Genomic DNA, 17,337 nt, shown 5'->3' with positions numbered 1-17,337 from the left:
CAACAAAAAAAACAAAACAGAAAAGAAATCCACCAGAAAGTGATTCCATAAATACACAAAAAGACAAATTTACATCATTATATCTCTGATTTGGATTTGTTTTATGTACATACAATAATATACAGTTGTGTAAAAAGAAATGCATGATGATATGGACGATTTAAAACATGAGGTATACAAGTAAAAACATGTACTGAATAAGGCTCTTCCATTCAGTGAATATCAGGCAAAAATGAAAAGAAACTAGAAGATGAGACAAATCAATAAAAAGGACAAAGTCCCGGAAGGCTCAGGGACTGACGATAACGATGGCTTTGCGATGGCTAATAAAGAGCCGTGGCCACTCTTTCATTTGGTCCTCTCATCTGTGTGATTCTCACACGTGTGGGCACACTAGTAGTAACTCCCTTCCCTAAACACCTACAGCTAATGACTGGTGGCATCTCATAGGTGGTGAAGAATGGTCTTTTTTTTTGTTTGTTTTCTTTTTTTTTTTTTTTCCCACAGTTTTTCAAATATTTGTGCGTGCATTCTCATGTCCACATTTACACAATGCATTCTGTAGACGTCAAAAGAAAAAGAGGAGAAATAAAAACAACATTCAAAGAAAGGGTCAAATTCCCTAAACTGGAATGTACTGTAGAGACCAGAGAAACCAAGCATTCAAGGATTGTAGTGGAATCATCAGGTTGGTTGTCGTTGCCGTGATAACAAACACCTCGTCTTCTGTGTGGCGTCGTTGTGGGATAAGATTGATATCTTTGGTACGAGGAAAACCTATGAAAGTCTGTCTTCTTTATTTTTCACTCTGCTTTGACCCCGGGGTTCTGAGGACATCAATACAGAATCAAAAAATCCTGGCCAGGAGCGCACTTCCTCAGACGTGAGTTGAGTTCCATGTAAATCCCTGTAGAGGGCGCTGTGAGGCTTCCTTTGCTGACAGCAGGACATGCACGGACAAACACGCTGAGATTCTCCCATGACATCCAGGTAGCAGGCCTTTTACTGTCACACACGCGTCCCAGGAGACTTTCTCTAGAAGAGGAGCGGAAGCAGGACTGGAGCCCTCCTCCGCTTCACTGCATCCACATTATTGACGGTTGTTGTCCTCCTGTAATAACAACAGAGAAGATGTGACCGCTGGCAGAAATAAATGAATTGTTAATGCACAACATCGAGCAGACCTGATGCAAATACAAAAAAAGACGATGCTGCAACATGCATTGGAAAATTGAGGAAAAATTACAAGCTGTGTTTTAAAATGATCTGAGCCTCTTAGAATTCTTTGTGTTTTGCATTACGCAGCACTCTGACACACTCTGATGCCTTCTGTTATGTTTATCTTACAGCACTGCCAGCCTACTACCCCCCCCTCACTTCCTATGATGATACTCTACCCAATCACGGCCCTGCTGGTATCGGCAGTAATCCACTGGGCTGAGCAGGCCGGCCTGCTGCTCCAGGAGCACTGAGTCGGGTTTATCTCCACATTCCCCCCTCTCTGAGTACGCAGACTGGCCAAAGATGACTGACTGATATTAACACAACAGCTGAATGAGAGACCTTCATTCAAATGAGGCGCAACTTCATCCTGTGCGAGTCACGCAATGTGTTTTGACAGAAGCTAAATAAAGTGCATAGAAATCTGCTTTAGTTGCGCCTCTGTGGTTCCACCCCATTGAGCAGAATTAGTTTGTTAGTTCATTCTTCCATGTAACGAGTGATGCTTTCCATGAGTCATGATTCTGTGCCGCCTGCATGTGCTCTTGTCCCTGTGCGTCTTTGCGTGTGTGACATTAAAGCCAAGCCACGGTTAGCCCTCTCAGGCTAATTATAGCCCAGTGTGCTTGGCCCAGATTATTGCAAGTGTGTGGAGTCAGAAGGTGACGCGTGCTGCTAACGCTGACCTCCCTTGTTCTTGGCTTTGGCCTCTCATCTCTCCGGCACAAAGTTCAGGCAAACCTTGCCTCAAATAACCCTGACCTGAGGCGGCGGTGTGACACAAAGAAGCAAAACACAGAAGCGCGCAGCTAAACACAATCAACATCTGTACAGAGGCCGTGAGTTTAAAGTTACTCACCACTGAGTCGTCAGATGTCTTCATTATCATCATTCTGGGACTGCAGTTGTGTCAAGGCACCCACTTACTTTCAGGCCTCTGCTCATGTCTTGTAACACCATGCTGACGAAGCCATCACCCTCATTTAAATCACTTCAATCGTGTGCCCGCGTCTGGGGAATACAGTGCTGACAAGGCATCCTTTGATTCCAGCTCTGTACAGTAATTTGGGGTAAGGGGAAAGTACAGGAGATCAGTCCGAATATACAATCACAGCATTTAATGACTCATCACTTCACAGAGTCTTCTCATTATGCAGACATGGACTATGCTAATGTGTGTAAATATACTGTACATCTGATAAAACAAGTAATCCATTCATCGAAGTGTGACGGGCCGGCCTTCTGTATTTTCACTGCCCGGAGTCTTGGGGTGCATTAAATAAGACTCTAATTCACCAGGTAAAGGTATCACTGACACCCAGATATAGACGTTTAACAAGCCACTGCATCTTTTTGACATGATGCAAGTGTAACAAAAGTAAAGAAACACATTCAAATCTTTAAATAGTATGGTTTTAACTTGCTCAGTGGAGCAGGTGACACAATATTTATCATAGAGAAAAAATAAAATAAAATTAATAATGTCCAAAGAATGAATCAATTTCCGAAAGAATAAGGAAGAGTTAATGAAATACTCACTGATGCGCCCAACACCTCTCTTCCTCTAGTTTGTCGGTAATGTAAAATATATGTAATGCAGTTTCATAGGTTTTTCAAGTACAAAGCTACCAATCCCTCATTTCAAAGCTGGATACTCTGGAAAGAAACACAGTAGAGTCAAAGTAAACAAGTGAAGCCATAAACACATACATGATAATTTCCCAAACATCCACTGGTTGATCCCCAATTTAATTCCTGATCTATGTTGATGAGCAGACTGCCATCTGTTGCCTGCTTATCCATTCTTCTTAAAGGGGACATATTATGGAAGTATCACTTTTTGAAGGCTCTTTAACATATATTTGAGTGTTTGTCTAGCCTTCTGGCCCCCAAAATGCGAAAATTGACCAAAAAAAACTGTAATGTGCAGGTTCCCTAGGTTGAAATCCATGTAGTTTTACGAGCTGTTACTTCAGTTGTCTTCCAGTTATGTAACTAGATTTCGAATTTGCATTATACCACCCTAATAACTGGTACTGGTAGAAGGGGCGGGGAAAGCAATGGTTAGTTTGCATTTAAAGGGACAGGCACTGAATCCAGCCGTTCTGAAAAGGGCTGTTTAGAGAGGATGAAAAGAGTTGTGATGTTATGATGTTATTTTGACCAAAGCATGTCACAGACATGTCTTTAAGACACCTGGGAATTATTTTAATTTGTGGAAAGGGGGCACAATATGTCTCCTTTAAATACAAATTTTGGAAAAAAAAAAAAAAATAAAATAAAAAAACAGTTTCCTGAAACATAAACTAAAAACTTGAATTCACCTACCCTTCTCTGATTAGTTCACCAAAATGAAGTGAACTTCTTCCCAAGGCCAGTCAGAGCTGTGTGTTGGAGAGAAAGAAGTTAAATAGAGTAATGTGCAAACATCCTAAGTCAAACAGTGAAGTGGGCACTCCGGGAGTTCCAATGTCTTATTTTAATTTAATTTTTTTTGTTTAATATTACACTCCTTTAAACAGAAGCATTTTCATTAATTTATTCATGACTGTACCATCTCCCAGTTTTCCCGCCTGCTCTGCTGCCCCTCCTTGCAGGATTTTGGTGAGGACATTGTCCCCCTCAGCAGGTGGCTGTCCTGCCGCAGCGCTGCCAATACCTCCGGGTTTGCTACCGATCCCAACAGGGGCAGCCTTGGAGCCTGTAAACAGCAAACAACGTAACCATCACAAATGTCATCATTAGCCTGTGGTCACTGTGTGGTTTATGGTGGCGGTGGAACTGAGACTTACCTATGCCTGTTAAAGGAGGTGTAGCTATTTTGGTAGGCTGAGGTGCGGCTGGGACTCCTGTAGGTTTCACCCCTGCAGCAGCTGCTGCAGTTGTAGTGTCCATTTTTGCCTGTAGAAAATTTATTAGAGACAAAAATTAAATTACGGCTAGGTTTAATTTGTTACTACATAATATTCTAAATTGGATGTCCTTTAATTTTAATCAGAAAACAACATTATCTATGATTTAGTGTAACTCTTAATTTCCCTTCCACCCTTCATCAAATTTTCTTCTAATGTAATCTATGTAATGCCCACAAATTGTGCAATTTTAAAGTGGACATATTATGGAAATATCACTTTTTGGAGGCTCCTTAACATATTTTTAGGTGTTTTAGGTGTTTGTCTTGCCCCCAAAATGTGAGAATTGACAAAAAGATCTGTGATGTGCAGGCGACTGAAATCCATGTGGTTTTTTGAGCTGTTCCCTCAGTTGTCTTCCAGTGATGTTAACTCGGATTCGAATTTGCATAATACCACCCCTGCCTAGGACCAGTAGAAGCAGTGGGGCGTGGCAAGCAGTGGCTCATTTGCATTTAAAGGGACAGGCACTGAAGCCAACAGTTATGTTTTGAGAGGATGAAAAGAGCTGTGATGTTTGATCCTTGGGGTATTACGACCAAAGCATGTCACAGACATGTCTTTAAGACACCTGGGAACTATTTTAATTTGTAGAAAGGGGGCATAATATGTCTCCTTTAAATTGTTTTGTAAGGTCCAATAGGACACACAACAATGGCATTTACCACCACATTTCATAACCATAAAAATATCGTGTCATTATTTTCCATATGAGTAAAGTAAAGCCATGGTGAGGTCCACTAACCGCTGTAGTAGTAGCAGGCTGCCCAGCTGCTGGCACTCCCCCTGCCTGGCGTCCCTGTGGTGGGGTTTGGCCGGGTTTGGGCTGCTGCTGTGCTGCTCCAGCTCCTGCAGTGGTTGTTGTGGGCTGACTGCTCTGAGGGGTCTGGCTGTGCTGCAGTGATTGTTGGTGTTGCTGCTGCTGTTGTTGTTGTTGTCCACTCTGCTGGTGGGGCTGCTGACTAACATCAAGTGGTTCAGAGCCTGGATGTCGCCCAGACTGACCCTGTCCGCCTGACCGCTGCTGTCCAGCATGGCCCTGTGGGGGCTGCTGCTGCTGCGACTGCTGCTGCTGCTGCTGCTGCTGTTGTGGTGGTGGTTTAGGCCCTACAGCAGAAGGATCCTGCCTCCTGGAGCGATCTCCTTGGGGTCTCTGGCTCCTCCCACCAGTGCCATGGTGATGGGCAGAGGCTGCGTCACGAGAGAAGTCGCCTGAGTTCCGGGGGCTTCCCTGTGCCGAGCGCGAGTCGGGGCCGCTCCTTCTTGGTGTAGACGAGGCGCCTCTGCCATCCGTACGAGCACCAGACGGGTCTTTGGGGTGTGCCCTGGAAGACCGAGAGGACCTGGGATCCTCTGAGGTGTGGCGAGAAGAGCTGTGCCTGCCGGAGCTGCCGCCATGGTGACGGTGGTCACGTGATGTTGTAGAGGAGGAGTGGCGTTGTTGGTTGTACTCATCCTGGGGTCCATAATCCTCTGGAGGTTCATCATAATCATGGTAGGTTTGTTTATTACGCCTACCTGTTGATGAGTGACCTCCACCTCCATGATGTCTAGAACGATCAGCACGGGCCTCTCGTGGCTTCTCAAACCAGTCTGTTTCCTCTTGGCCCAGGTGATAGGCTTTTCAAAACCAAAGCAAAAATCATCAGTCAACTGTTTAATGTGTAGAGAGGACCAGCATGCAGATTGAAGCCATGCAAAAAAACTGGGAAAACGTGCCCCAAATTCCAGAGCCATGCACATTATTGAGGAATCCAGCCACAGCAACAACAAAAAAAACTACTTTAAAAACAAAAGACATCACCTCACACTGAAAAAGTTTGTATGCAAAACAAATATAAAACAGGCATTTTTGGCTTCATTGCGTTTTTTAAGTCCATAAAAAAAGACAAAGACAGACAAACAAATGAATGCGCTCTTCTCAAAATTCCACACTTGGCATGCATTTTCTTTCCAGCACACTTTAAAGACGGGAAGAACGGATTTCATGCAGTACAAATGATTCAGCACCAGTTACCTTCACTGTCTGAGACAGCACAATGCATGTCATCTACAAGGTAAGGGTCGTCTGGTTTATAGACATGACTCCGAGGCAGGTCCTTCTTGTGGTGGTCCTGCACATCTGGCAACGAATGGCTGGAGCCATACTGATTCCTGACATCATGGGCTTCCGGTATGCCAGTGGTTCTTCCCATGCCCACAGGCTTCCCAACGGGACTGAGTGGGCTCTCTTCTTCTGAATTCTGGCTGCGCATGGGAGGCCTTCCGCTGCGGCCGCTTCTCTGAGACCGCTCCATGGCGTCTCTTTCATAGGATTTACTCCTGTGGCCTGTGGCGTCCCTGGAGGAAATTTTGTCCATACCATATCCAGTTGACCTCGACCTTCCAGAGCTGTACATACGGTCCTCCTCCTCAAGAGCCTCACGACTGGTGCCGTAATATTTCTGCTGATCATATGCATTCTTCTTCATCCCGTAGGTATCGTCCTGAATCTTCTTGGATCTGGACACAACTGTACAGCTGCCTCCGGTTGATGTTGTCATTGTGTAAGAGGCGAGGTCAGACTCCACATCCCGTGCTTCCTCAATGGGGGAGAATTTCGAAATCTTTTGCTCCATGCCTTGCTTCCTGTGCTTACTGCGTTTAGAGGAGACTACTGCAGGGGCGAGGTTCTTGGATGCGAGTTTGTGGCTACTTGAGCCGCTCCGTGATGTGTGTTTATAATCATCGTAGTAATAGGAAGAGCCTCCACTCACTGTGGTGCTGGTGCGGCCGTCAGCTGTTCCTTGGTAACTGGCTGAGCCTGTGGGTCTGCCGTAAGCATCCACAGGCTCATCTTCAGGCCTACCGTAGCCGCTCCCACGAGCAGGGCCGTTCTCGGTGCGATAACGCCCTCCTACAGGATGACCTAAAGCATCGGTGGGTTGGTTAGTGTTGTCTTTCGTCAACTCACTGATGTCATCAATCATGACGTAGTTCCTAGGAATATTCTGCTCCAGGTTAGAGGTGTAGAGACCATCTGAAGCGTAAGCAGAGGTGGGGCTGTCCGCAGAGTGAGTCAGGCCAGGCTCAGGGGGACGGTACTGTCCATATGCATTGCTGTACACGGAGCCAAAGTTGGTATCTGGTGCTGATGTTGCCACTGATACTGCTGGGTTGCTGATGACCTCATAGTTGGTGGGGAGTTTTTGCTCAAGGTCAGCCAAAGATGTTTGCCTTGGTCTCTGATGGACTGTAAGGATCTCTGCCTGGGGTTGGTAGGAGAGGACGGGTTGGTAAGAACTGTGGCTGGGGTAGGGGAGGGTCTGAGCTGGCATTGGCTGACCAGGCTGGTGGAATCCCTGGTGACCATGCTGCTGCATGCCAAGGTCTGGCTGGTAGGAGGACTGGGCATAAATGCGGGACGAGTAGGTTCCTTGGTTCTGGTAGCCAGGGCCTGGTGGGGGATGGGGCTGGAAAGTTCCTGGCTGGGGTGCAGAGGATGAAGGGTACTGAGGGGGTTGGAAGCCAATCTGTTGGTAAGCAGAGCCTGGCTGCTGTGTTGATGGTTGAGTTTGAGGGTATGAGTAGGACATATAAGATGAGGTTGAGGGATACTGAGAAGCTGCATTGAGGTCATTAGTAAACTGACTCAGCGGTGCAGTGCTGGGCCTTGTCAGCAGACCATTGGCGTCAAAGGTCCCTGTTGCAGCTACCATCCTGAGGTTATTGAGCTCACTGTCTGACATATAGTCACGGGCGTCGCCCATACATCTCAGGTAAGCCAGTTCTCTCCTTTCCCTCTCCTTCACCATGGTCTCCTTACGTTGGGTGATGCCTAACTCCAAATATCGCAGCTTGGCATCAATCTCTTTTTCCTCTTCTTCCAGTTCGGCTTGCTGCTTGCGTAGCTTTGACGACTCTTGTTCCACCGCTTTGAGTTCACTAAGTAGGCCGGCCTTAGTGACTCCCTGGGTGGGTCTAGGCAGGACCCTCTGGGGCATGCCAGGAGAGCTGTACATTTGTGCTGGAGTAACAATGGGGAGAGGAGACTCCTCTGGAGGGGGGCTGGGGAGAGTCCTCTTTACTTTCCTCATCAGAGAGTTCTGCTGCTGCTGCAGGGAGGCCATCTGGTAGGAGAGGCAGAGACACATCAGCAAACACCGAGCTATAAACAGAATGTGTTTATGTAAATTAGACTCATTACTGTACACTGGGTACTCGCAGAGGGTCTGCAAATTTCATCATCCCTAGACCTAAGTGAAGAGCTATAGAGTCTGATATGTTGTCAGACCACTTGATGTTAATTAATGACCTATGTACTATAGGAGAATGAGAGCCTCCGATTAACATAGTTTGATCCCATTACATTGATTAAAATGTTCTTTCACTGAAGCCAAAAATGCTAAGTGTCGATTTACATTTTATGCCTGATTAACAATGGTAAGTAAAATGTTGAGAACTGGCAGTCAGTGTAGTCAACTCAAAGCCCCTCTAGCATAGTACAATAAAGCTGCTATTTGTACCCAAAATTGAAACCAGGACAATTTAGCCATGTTACTTGTAAAAGGTAACATTTTGGCTGCAGTTATTTCAAAATTCAAATATGAATGTCATAACAGTTTCAAATAAAATACTGAACAAAGAAGAGTCTTTTCTTCAGCAGAATAATAAATGTACACAGGCATGAAATGGTAAAACAGTTTCTCTTAGAAATTGCCAGGAGATATCAAAATACAATGATTTCACTGATTTCATTTAAATATATTCTCTGCTAACCCCTCTAATAAAACTCCCAGAGTGTCTGTCTTCTTTTCATATTGCTTAAACTATTTATGTACAACATGCAGAGAAGAACAGTCAAACATTCAAAATAAAAGCAATAGTTAAATAAACATCTATGCTAGTCTACTACTTACAAAATAGTGAGTAGATCCATGGTGATTTTGTTAAGTATCCACAAGAGAACCACTAACTCTAAAGATCAGATGTATAATGTGTAAAATGCCTGACATCTGATTTCTACCTTTGCTTCTCAGACTGATTTTGGTCTAAGCGCAGAGCAATATTAATTTACTTTGACCAGCTGCTAACAGTCAGGAAGATAGCAAAGCACCACCAGGATTGCTCCACATTGCATGTCCCCCTGGCAACTCTTAAAGGTTTGCCAGATATAGAAGACATGACAGTGAAAGTGAGTGAGAGAGCGAGCAAGAGGGAGGGGGGGCAGAGAGAGAGAGAGAGAGAGAGAGAGAGAGAGAGAGAGACGGAGGAAAAAAGACTAAAATAATAGAGAGGCAAATATAAGGGAGGAGAAAAAGCAGAAATGGATGATGGGAAAATCTTTTCTGGCATGACCAGCTGCTCTCATGAGAACATTCTGTCACTTTGTCGATGCCAGATCCTGTGTGATCCTCTATATACACACAGAGCATCCTGCACAGGCATATATTTATTTGTTTCATATTTTTTTTAATTAAATACATTACATTGACTACTTCTATAGTGTAGCAAAGCAGTTCATTATTTTGGACACTGAACAAAATCATTATTAGTCAAACAGGCCTTTGGTTTGACTGTGAAAAGAATTTGTTCCATCATTTTGGAATTTAATACCTCAAATGTATTGCAAATAAATAATGCATCTAATGTTTTCTTTCTTATGTTTTATACATTTTTTATTATCTAATTATTTTTGTTTATTTTGACATCAGTGCATACTGTATATCAGCAGTGAAAACATCCTTATTATATTTGTATAATGAATGAAAGACCCACATTTCAATGCAGGACAAAAAACATTATTCCTAATTTGAGGATTTTTATAGTTAAATTTTTTTATTTATGCACAGTGCGCTGTGGCTTTATTTAAAGAAACTGTAGATTAGATTTTGTGGGGTTGTTATATTATCTATATTATATATATATACTGTATATAGATATATTTTGTGAATCCATTCCCTTAACTTATACATTTTATTTTTATTTTTAGATTCTATTTGCTATCATGACAGTAAACATTGCCGTCAGTGGTAAAAACATGATAAAGTGGTGGTTTCATACCTGACTGTTGGACAGAGCTTGCTGATGATACGGCGAAAATCTGTTCTTGGCCGGGTCCTCTGATGTGGGGCTGAGAGGCTTGGGATCTGACATGGAGCGCTGCACACTTTTTATGGGTCTTGGTAGGGTCTGGTGGCGTTGGGGTGATTCAGCTGTGAAAGCCTTCTGCTGGGGTGTGACATGGGCCTTGTTGAGTTTCTCTTGGGAGGCAAATGTTGTTTCCAGCATACGATGAGGAGACAGTGGAGATACAGGGGAATATAGCACCTGGGGAGATTTGGGGGGCTGGCGAGACTCATTTTGTTGCTGTTGATAGCCAATTTCCAGAGGGTCTGGTTTTCGCCTTTCAAACTTAGCAACTCCTTGGAGTCTAGGAGATGTTGGATCAGATGTGTTTGCACCAACTATATGCAGACTTGTGGAGTATGGACTGATAGTTGTGGGGACACTCAGCTGAGGGGCAACAACACCCTGAGAATGAGACTCTGGCTCTGTCTGGCAGGCCAGGCTCTCTCCTTTATGGGTCCTTTCTGGGGCGGCTATATAATGTAATAGGTCAACCTTTGAGGTCTCTGCCATGGTAATGTGGATTGCAGGTGAAACCCTGCCAAGCTGGTCTGGCTCGGTCTGGCATGATGAATCATTTGTGGTCTGAATAGCAATACTTGCAGAAGCCACTTTAGATGACACATCTGATTTGGCTTCACCACTGGATTCAGAGTGCTTAGATGCGCGCGATCGTCTGCGCCTTACTGGCTGTTGGTCCCATTCTCCCTGGTCCTCTTCATCAGTCTGTACACTACAGTCCGCAATACGTCTTGTTCTCCTACGTCTGTTCATGAATCTGTCCTCTCCATCTTCATCGTCCGTTTGCACACAGCTATCTGTAATCCTCTTCACAGAGTCCTCCTCTGAGCCATCCCTCAGCCGAGGCATGGAATTCTGCTTTTTCATGGTCTTGGAATCAGCCTGTTTGTCACTGCTCCTCAAAGACATTTCAGAGGCAGAACTATGGATAGGTCGAGCAGCTACCACAGCCTGGACCACTTGTCCATCCTGCCAGAACTGAACACTCTGTCCTTCTTGTTGAATAACTCTGCCACTCTGGTCACAGATAATGAACCCTTGAGGGGCCCCTCCTCCAACAACTACGCCTTGAATAGTACCCTGTGCAGATGTTGCTGCTGCCGCTGCTGCCGATGCAGCGGCTGCCTCTGCTGCTGCAGCTGCTGCCGCCGCCTCCACTGCTGCAGTTTTTTGCCTTTTCTGCTCCTCTAGCTGCTGCTGAAGCTGCTGCTGCAGAGACTGAATCTGTTCAAGCTGCATTCTCTGCTGGGCCAGTTGTTCTCTTTGCATGATGAGCTGAGTTTCCCTCTCTGCTTGCTGTTGCTGCAGGACTTGATGTTTGATTGTCTGTAGTTCTTGAATTTCACGCTGGACGAGTAATTGTTCTTTTTCTCTGTGTCGCTGGAGCTCCATACGATCTCTTTCAAGCTCCTCATGTAGACGCATCTGCCGTAATTTCTCCAGTTCCACCCTCTCTCGCTCCAGCTGTAGCATATGTTCTTGTTGCTGACTGAGTCTCTCATCTTCCTTACCTGTCTGTGCATCCATGGGAGGAGAAAGTGTGGAACTCTGTGCAAGGGCAGCACCTTGGGGTGTTGCTTGTTGCTGGCCCTGTGGCAGGGTTTGACTGATAGGCTGAACTTGAGTTTGGGTTTGAGTCAAAGATAGTGGTTCAGTTTGAGTAGGTACCTGTTGTGGCTGCATTTGAGCCTGAACTGACTGGGCAGTTGGAGGTTGGCCATGGGCTTGAGGGAGGGATGTAACAGTCTGTGAGGGAAATTGAGGGCGGTCTGTCTGCTGACCTTCTGTGGTTTGCAGACCAGGTGCTGGTACATTTTGTGCTCCTAAGTGTGCCACAGATGGGGTTGGTGGAATGGTTGCAGCTGTTTGTGGAGCAACTGTTGTTGAAGGCTTTCCAAGGTACACTGGGGTTTCCTGGTGTGAGCTGCTTGCAGCAGACACACTTCCTGATGGTGTAGGTGATGCAGGATACTGATTTGGAGAAGGGTACGAGTATGGTCCCTGTGTGGACAGAGGCATTCTAGGAGTCACTTGAGGCAACCTGGTAAGACTAGCCAATGGTACAGCTGTTACACCTGTAGGGTATGGTCTGTAAATTCCCCTGGGCATTGGACGCAAGACAGGGGCAGGCTGGGTGGTAATTGGCAAGGTAGAGGCTATTGGAGTATTTATTGTGGAATATATCATGCCATCACCTCCTCTCATAGCAGCAGGGTACAAGGCGCGAATACTTGCTTGTCTGGCATTTATTAGGTTTGTTAGGGTTTGGCCATTTGCCGTTGGTCTTCCATCCGGGCCATACAGTAGGTTTGCTCTTATTGATGCTAAGCTCTGCTGAAGATTAAGTCTACCTAGAGGTCCACCCCTTCCAGCTCCGTATACAAGTTCAGGGTTTCCGAACCGGCTCCCAAACTGGTCCACTGTATTCAGAGCTGCACACATGCGACTGATCTCTCTGGCAGTGGTTGCACTATACTGAGCCAGATTGGAGTCCTGTGATCCTGAACCATATGCATGGTCAGAATTGATATTTGACATGGAGCCATATCGGCGAAGGGGTAATGAAGGGCCTGCAAAATCTCCTTGGTGACGCAAGTCTGTGTAAGATCCATACTGGGCTCCCATGCCGAGATAACTACCATCATAAGGCTGATTCATGCTGCTAAGATCTACCGCCAGACCCCCCTGGGCATTGTTCTGATAGTGACTAGCATCAGTCATGGAAGGCAGATTAGTATCAGACATTGAGGGCTGTATTCTTCCTGAGGGAACTATGGGTGGTTGATATGGTTTATGTTCCTCTGTCACTCCTTGTGTCACTTGAGGCGGTTGTTGTTGGCTGACATTGTAGTGTGGTGGATGGGGAGGGTGGGCTGCTTGAGAGGTTTCAGTGGTAGGGTTTTTATCTGAGGATACCGTTGTAGGCTTCTGAGTGAATGACCCTGAACAGGAACCAGCAAAGGGTAATTTGTAAACAACATCACAACAAGCCACCTGGTTTTCCGGCTTGATCTGTCCTGTGAGATCCAAGACCTGAGGAGGGGGAGGAGGTTCCTCTCGTTTTACCAGTTGAGTCACTGTCCCTACCTGTGACGTGTTACTCTCATCAAGCTGCACCATCATAACATGAGGTTTACCAGTGGACAAATTCATTACTGTTGGCTTGTTTTTTAGCTCTAAGGCAACTCCACCATAGATTTCATGAGGAACATTAGAAGCCTGAGCTCCACACACTGATGGTGGAGCCAGGGGGGATACTCTAGGTATGGCACTAGCAGTCACTACAGGCTGGGCACTGCTTGTCTGGCTCACTACGAGGTCTTTTTTCATCAGCAGTGGCTGGACCTGATTGGCTAAATTGTAACGAGCATAAGAGGATTGCTGTTGGTGCTGCTGGAGCTGCTGCTCAAGGAGCTGTTGCTGATGCAGGAGCTTCTGCTGCTGTAACTGCAGTTGTTGCTGTTGTATACCCAGGTTCTCCAGGCAGGCATCAATTTTGGGAATAGATGGGTCAGAAATTGCTGGCTTACTCTGGGTTAAACATACAGCTGATCCAACCCCCTGCCCCAGATCTACACGGTTTGTCAAAGGATCTCCATACACCACTGGCTGCTTTGATTGGGACATGAATGATGAACTTGCAACAGTGACACTAACTGTGGTTGGTGTAGATACAGACACATGCACTTGCTCCTGTGCATTCAAGTTCATAATAAGAGGCTGCACTGCTGTGTGTCGACTGGATGGCTGCTCTGATCCTAAAGAGTATCTTCTTGTGTCAGAGGCAAGGGACGTTAGGTCCATCCCCTGGTCTGTCATTATAATTGGTGCAGGCCTCTGAGGAGCTCTAAGATCTACCACATTAGTGCTTGGATGTACTTGGCCCTGACCCACAACCTTTGTAGTCCCTGGAATATTTGATATTTTACACAGAGATATATTTTCCATAGATCCACGCCCATGTGCAGTTGTGGTCACTGTGCTAATCCCAACGTTAACTTTTTCAACATTCTGAACCATCTGTGAAGAATGCTTAGGAGACTGTTGCTGTGATGGTTGCATTTGTGGTGATGTGGGAGAACTTGTAGGTGGGGGCTGGGTGCTATATAATGTTTTACAAGTGACCTGTGTAGGTGATGACAAAGGAGAAGTAGAAGAATTTACAGTCAGCGGCTTGGCAGGACTAGTTTTTTCAGAGGCTATCGTTATCACCATCACTGGCGAATCTTGAGATGACTGCTGACGTGCAAGACGTGGTGAAACTGCCCTTTGAGTTGCCTGAGCTCCATGAGGGGCTGCAGCTGATGTAGCCCCACCAGGCAAAGATGGCAGCTGCCGGCCGCTACCACCAGCGGGTCGAACAGATGGGGTGCGCGTTGGACTTTGTGTCGGGGAAGTACTAGGGGACGGTGGAGGGCTAGGACCTTTGAAAAGGGAAAAGACTTTGGAGGACAGGGAGGATGCTCCAGGGTCAGGTGGTGCCTGGGTTGGCCTCTGAGAACCTGCTCTGGTGCCAGCAGGCGCTGTGCCGCCTGCCTGTCGGGTCGTGGCGGTCTGACTGACTTGGGGTTTGGTTGTGGAAGCTCCGACAACACCTTCAATTTTGGCACTCTGCGTCATCATCCTGTTTTGTGTTTCTTTTGACAGATGCTGCGCTGCATGGATTCCTGGGATTCTTGGATCGCTCCCTGTCGTGGAGAAGGACATAGGTGCGGAAAGCTGTGTTGGGCTTGAGCCAGGGGTTAAGACAGTTCCTGCTTCAAGATTATGTTTACCGTCAGGATGAGAGGCAACTTTCTGTGGGCTGCCTGTTTGTCCTTGCCTCTGCATGAACTGTGCTTTCTTCATCATCTCCTCATAAACCTCCTCTGCACTTTTTAGTGTCTTATCAGATGGCGACACCGCTGATGTCTTTTCTGTAGGAGAATAGAGTGATGTGAAGGTTGGAAGGTTATATTCATTTCCTGATTTGTAAAGTTTCCCACCGATCATCTCAAAGCCCTCTGCCTCAGAGTCCATAGAAGGTGAGTATTCAGAGCAAGATGATCTATGGAGCTCCTCCATCTCTGCAGCCTGTCTCAGCTCCTCTGTTGGTGATGCATCTTCAATAGGAGAGAGATTACTGGGGGGAGTCTTGGATCGTTCCCTGCGTCTCTGTGCCCGTAGCTCCTCTTTATCCCTTTTTGTTTTTCGAGCAGTACTTCGGATTCTCTGTTGCTCTAAATCTCTCATCTGCTCCTGTTCTCTAAGTAGTTCCTCCTCCTCTCTGAGCTCATCCTCTTCAGATGAGTCCTCGATAGTGGGCAGCAGTGGCCCGTGGGACCGATGTCGAGCCTTTCTCTGCTGCTTTGCCTCTTCTAGTCTCGCCCTACGACTAGGGCTGCTGTCGCTATCATCCTCCATAGACGATACAGACGTGGGGGAGGTTCCAGAGGTGTAGCTGGGAGTGGTTGCAGGCAGAGTGGATGAATATTCCCCCTTCGACCGCTCTTCTGGAGAACCAGTCAGACTCTCCATCTCTAGCTCTGGCTCTCGGAGGTCATGCTCAGTACTGAGCTCCATGTCTCGGTTATAGCTGTTGGTGTTATTCAGCTCAATGGTCTTGAAGCGTCGAAGGCCTCCAGCCATTACAACATCTTCCTCTTCACCTGCCTTATATGCACCCTCTGATACTTTGGTGTCTTCCTCAAAACTGTTAGACTGGTGAGAGAGTCGTCGCCTCTCTTTGCTCACATCCCCACTGGTTTTATGCCCTCTTTTAGTCTTCTGGTTTCCATATTCTTCTGCCTCTTCTTCATCTGCACTCATCTCCATAATTTGTCTCCTCATGAATTCCTCATCTGTTAATTCTTTGTGTGACTTCTTCTGTCTTACTGGCAATGGCGATAGACCACTTTCACTGCTGTCCTCCACATAATCATGACGAAGCTTACAACTGAGGTCATCCTCTGATTCATCCCTTGCTGCATCGTCTTCAGGACAATAGTCCCGGCCCTGTCCTACCGACAGTGAATGTGGCCTGTGCTTCTGATCTGACTCTAGCAGAGGCTTCATGGAGCTCTCTAGCTTGGTAATTTCTGAGGGGATGGAAGCGCCCCTTTCACTGAGCTTGATTCCTTCCTCCCGGATCTGGCCTGTAATTTCCCCTTGAGAGCTCGAGATCCCATCTGAAGAGTATCCGGTGTCACTTAAACTCTGTGTACTGGATTTGTTGTAATCCTACAGAAAGAGAGAAAGAGGGAAAAAAAAGAGGTCAGGAGCGGAAAAAAAGGCATAATTTTCCCCTAAATGAACTCATGGCAAGGTCTATTACAAGCCTCAGTGCACATCTTGTATCCCACTATTTCATCAAACTCATCAGCAGTGACATTTTTTATGAACATTTTGAGATAATAGGGAGCAGTATTAATGTTCTAGACCTAATACAGATGAAATAGTTATGAACACTAAAATATTAGAGAGTAATTACATAACAAAGAACAAGTGCCTTCTCAAAAATTGGATACAGTAATATATCAGGCTAAAATCAACCCAAATATTGCATTTTGATTTCAGAAATCAAGTGAGTATAAGCTGCCACTGAGCAACATTTATACATTTCGTTAAAAATTACTGAATATACAAGATACACAAGATTCACAACACGATAATTAGTTTGAACCGAGAGTTGTTGTATTCTGTTTTTGCCTTTTGTTTATGTTATCTTATTTTGTAGTTTATTGAACCGTTATTCTATTGATTTGGGTTGAGTTTGCCCTTAAATGTATGTACACACAGATGGATAAATACACTGACACAGAGAGTGAATATAACAGACAGCTGAGGATACAAACAACTACAGACAAATGTCATTTGGTTACATGCTTGATTTCCATCTTTGACGCATTCTCCATTGCATTCTTCGAACCGTTGAAGAATAACGAACATGCTTAGAATGCTTAAATATCATCACAAGTGTCACATTAAACAAAAGCTTGCATCTGATACAAACAAAATAAATGTGTACAAAATAAGGTGGAATGGGGGAACGATGATGATGGTGATGATGATGATGATGATGATGATGATGATGATG

The 17,337-nt window shown here is 45.6% G+C and overlaps 1 protein-coding gene across 3 annotated transcripts in view; it reads right to left on the bottom strand.

Moving 5' to 3' along the window:
* Nucleotides 1–504: 504 nt before the first annotated feature.
* Nucleotides 505–17,337, bottom strand: part of bsnb (bassoon (presynaptic cytomatrix protein) b) — an 86,740-nt gene continuing 69,907 nt past the window's right edge. For 2 of the 3 annotated variants that reach the window (XR_015035865.1, XR_015035866.1), the window contains exons 5-13: nucleotides 10,176–16,481; nucleotides 6,151–8,242; nucleotides 4,879–5,753; nucleotides 4,014–4,122; nucleotides 3,776–3,922; nucleotides 3,550–3,605; nucleotides 2,761–2,877; nucleotides 2,081–2,274; nucleotides 505–1,111 (exon numbers count right to left, since the gene is read on the bottom strand). Coding sequence is in view for 1 of the 3 variants with exons in the window: in XM_085777317.1 (XP_085633443.1) it covers nucleotides 3,565–3,605; nucleotides 3,776–3,922; nucleotides 4,014–4,122; nucleotides 4,879–5,753; nucleotides 6,151–8,242; nucleotides 10,176–16,481 (9,570 nt within the window). In the remaining 2 variants the exon portion in view is untranslated. Of the gene's footprint in view, nucleotides 1,112–2,080; nucleotides 2,275–2,760; nucleotides 2,878–3,545; nucleotides 3,606–3,775; nucleotides 3,923–4,013; nucleotides 4,123–4,878; nucleotides 5,754–6,150; nucleotides 8,243–10,175; nucleotides 16,482–17,337 lie in introns of those variants that run through there. The other variant, XM_085777317.1, reaches the window with a different exon arrangement.

This window comes from Trachurus japonicus, chromosome 5 (genome assembly GCF_045865225.1).
Source record: "Trachurus japonicus isolate A0001 chromosome 5, Traja_1.0".
Taxonomy (NCBI): domain Eukaryota; kingdom Metazoa; phylum Chordata; class Actinopteri; order Carangiformes; family Carangidae; genus Trachurus; species Trachurus japonicus.
Note: the sequence above shows the minus strand (reverse complement) of the source record. Positions and strands in the feature narration are given on the sequence as shown.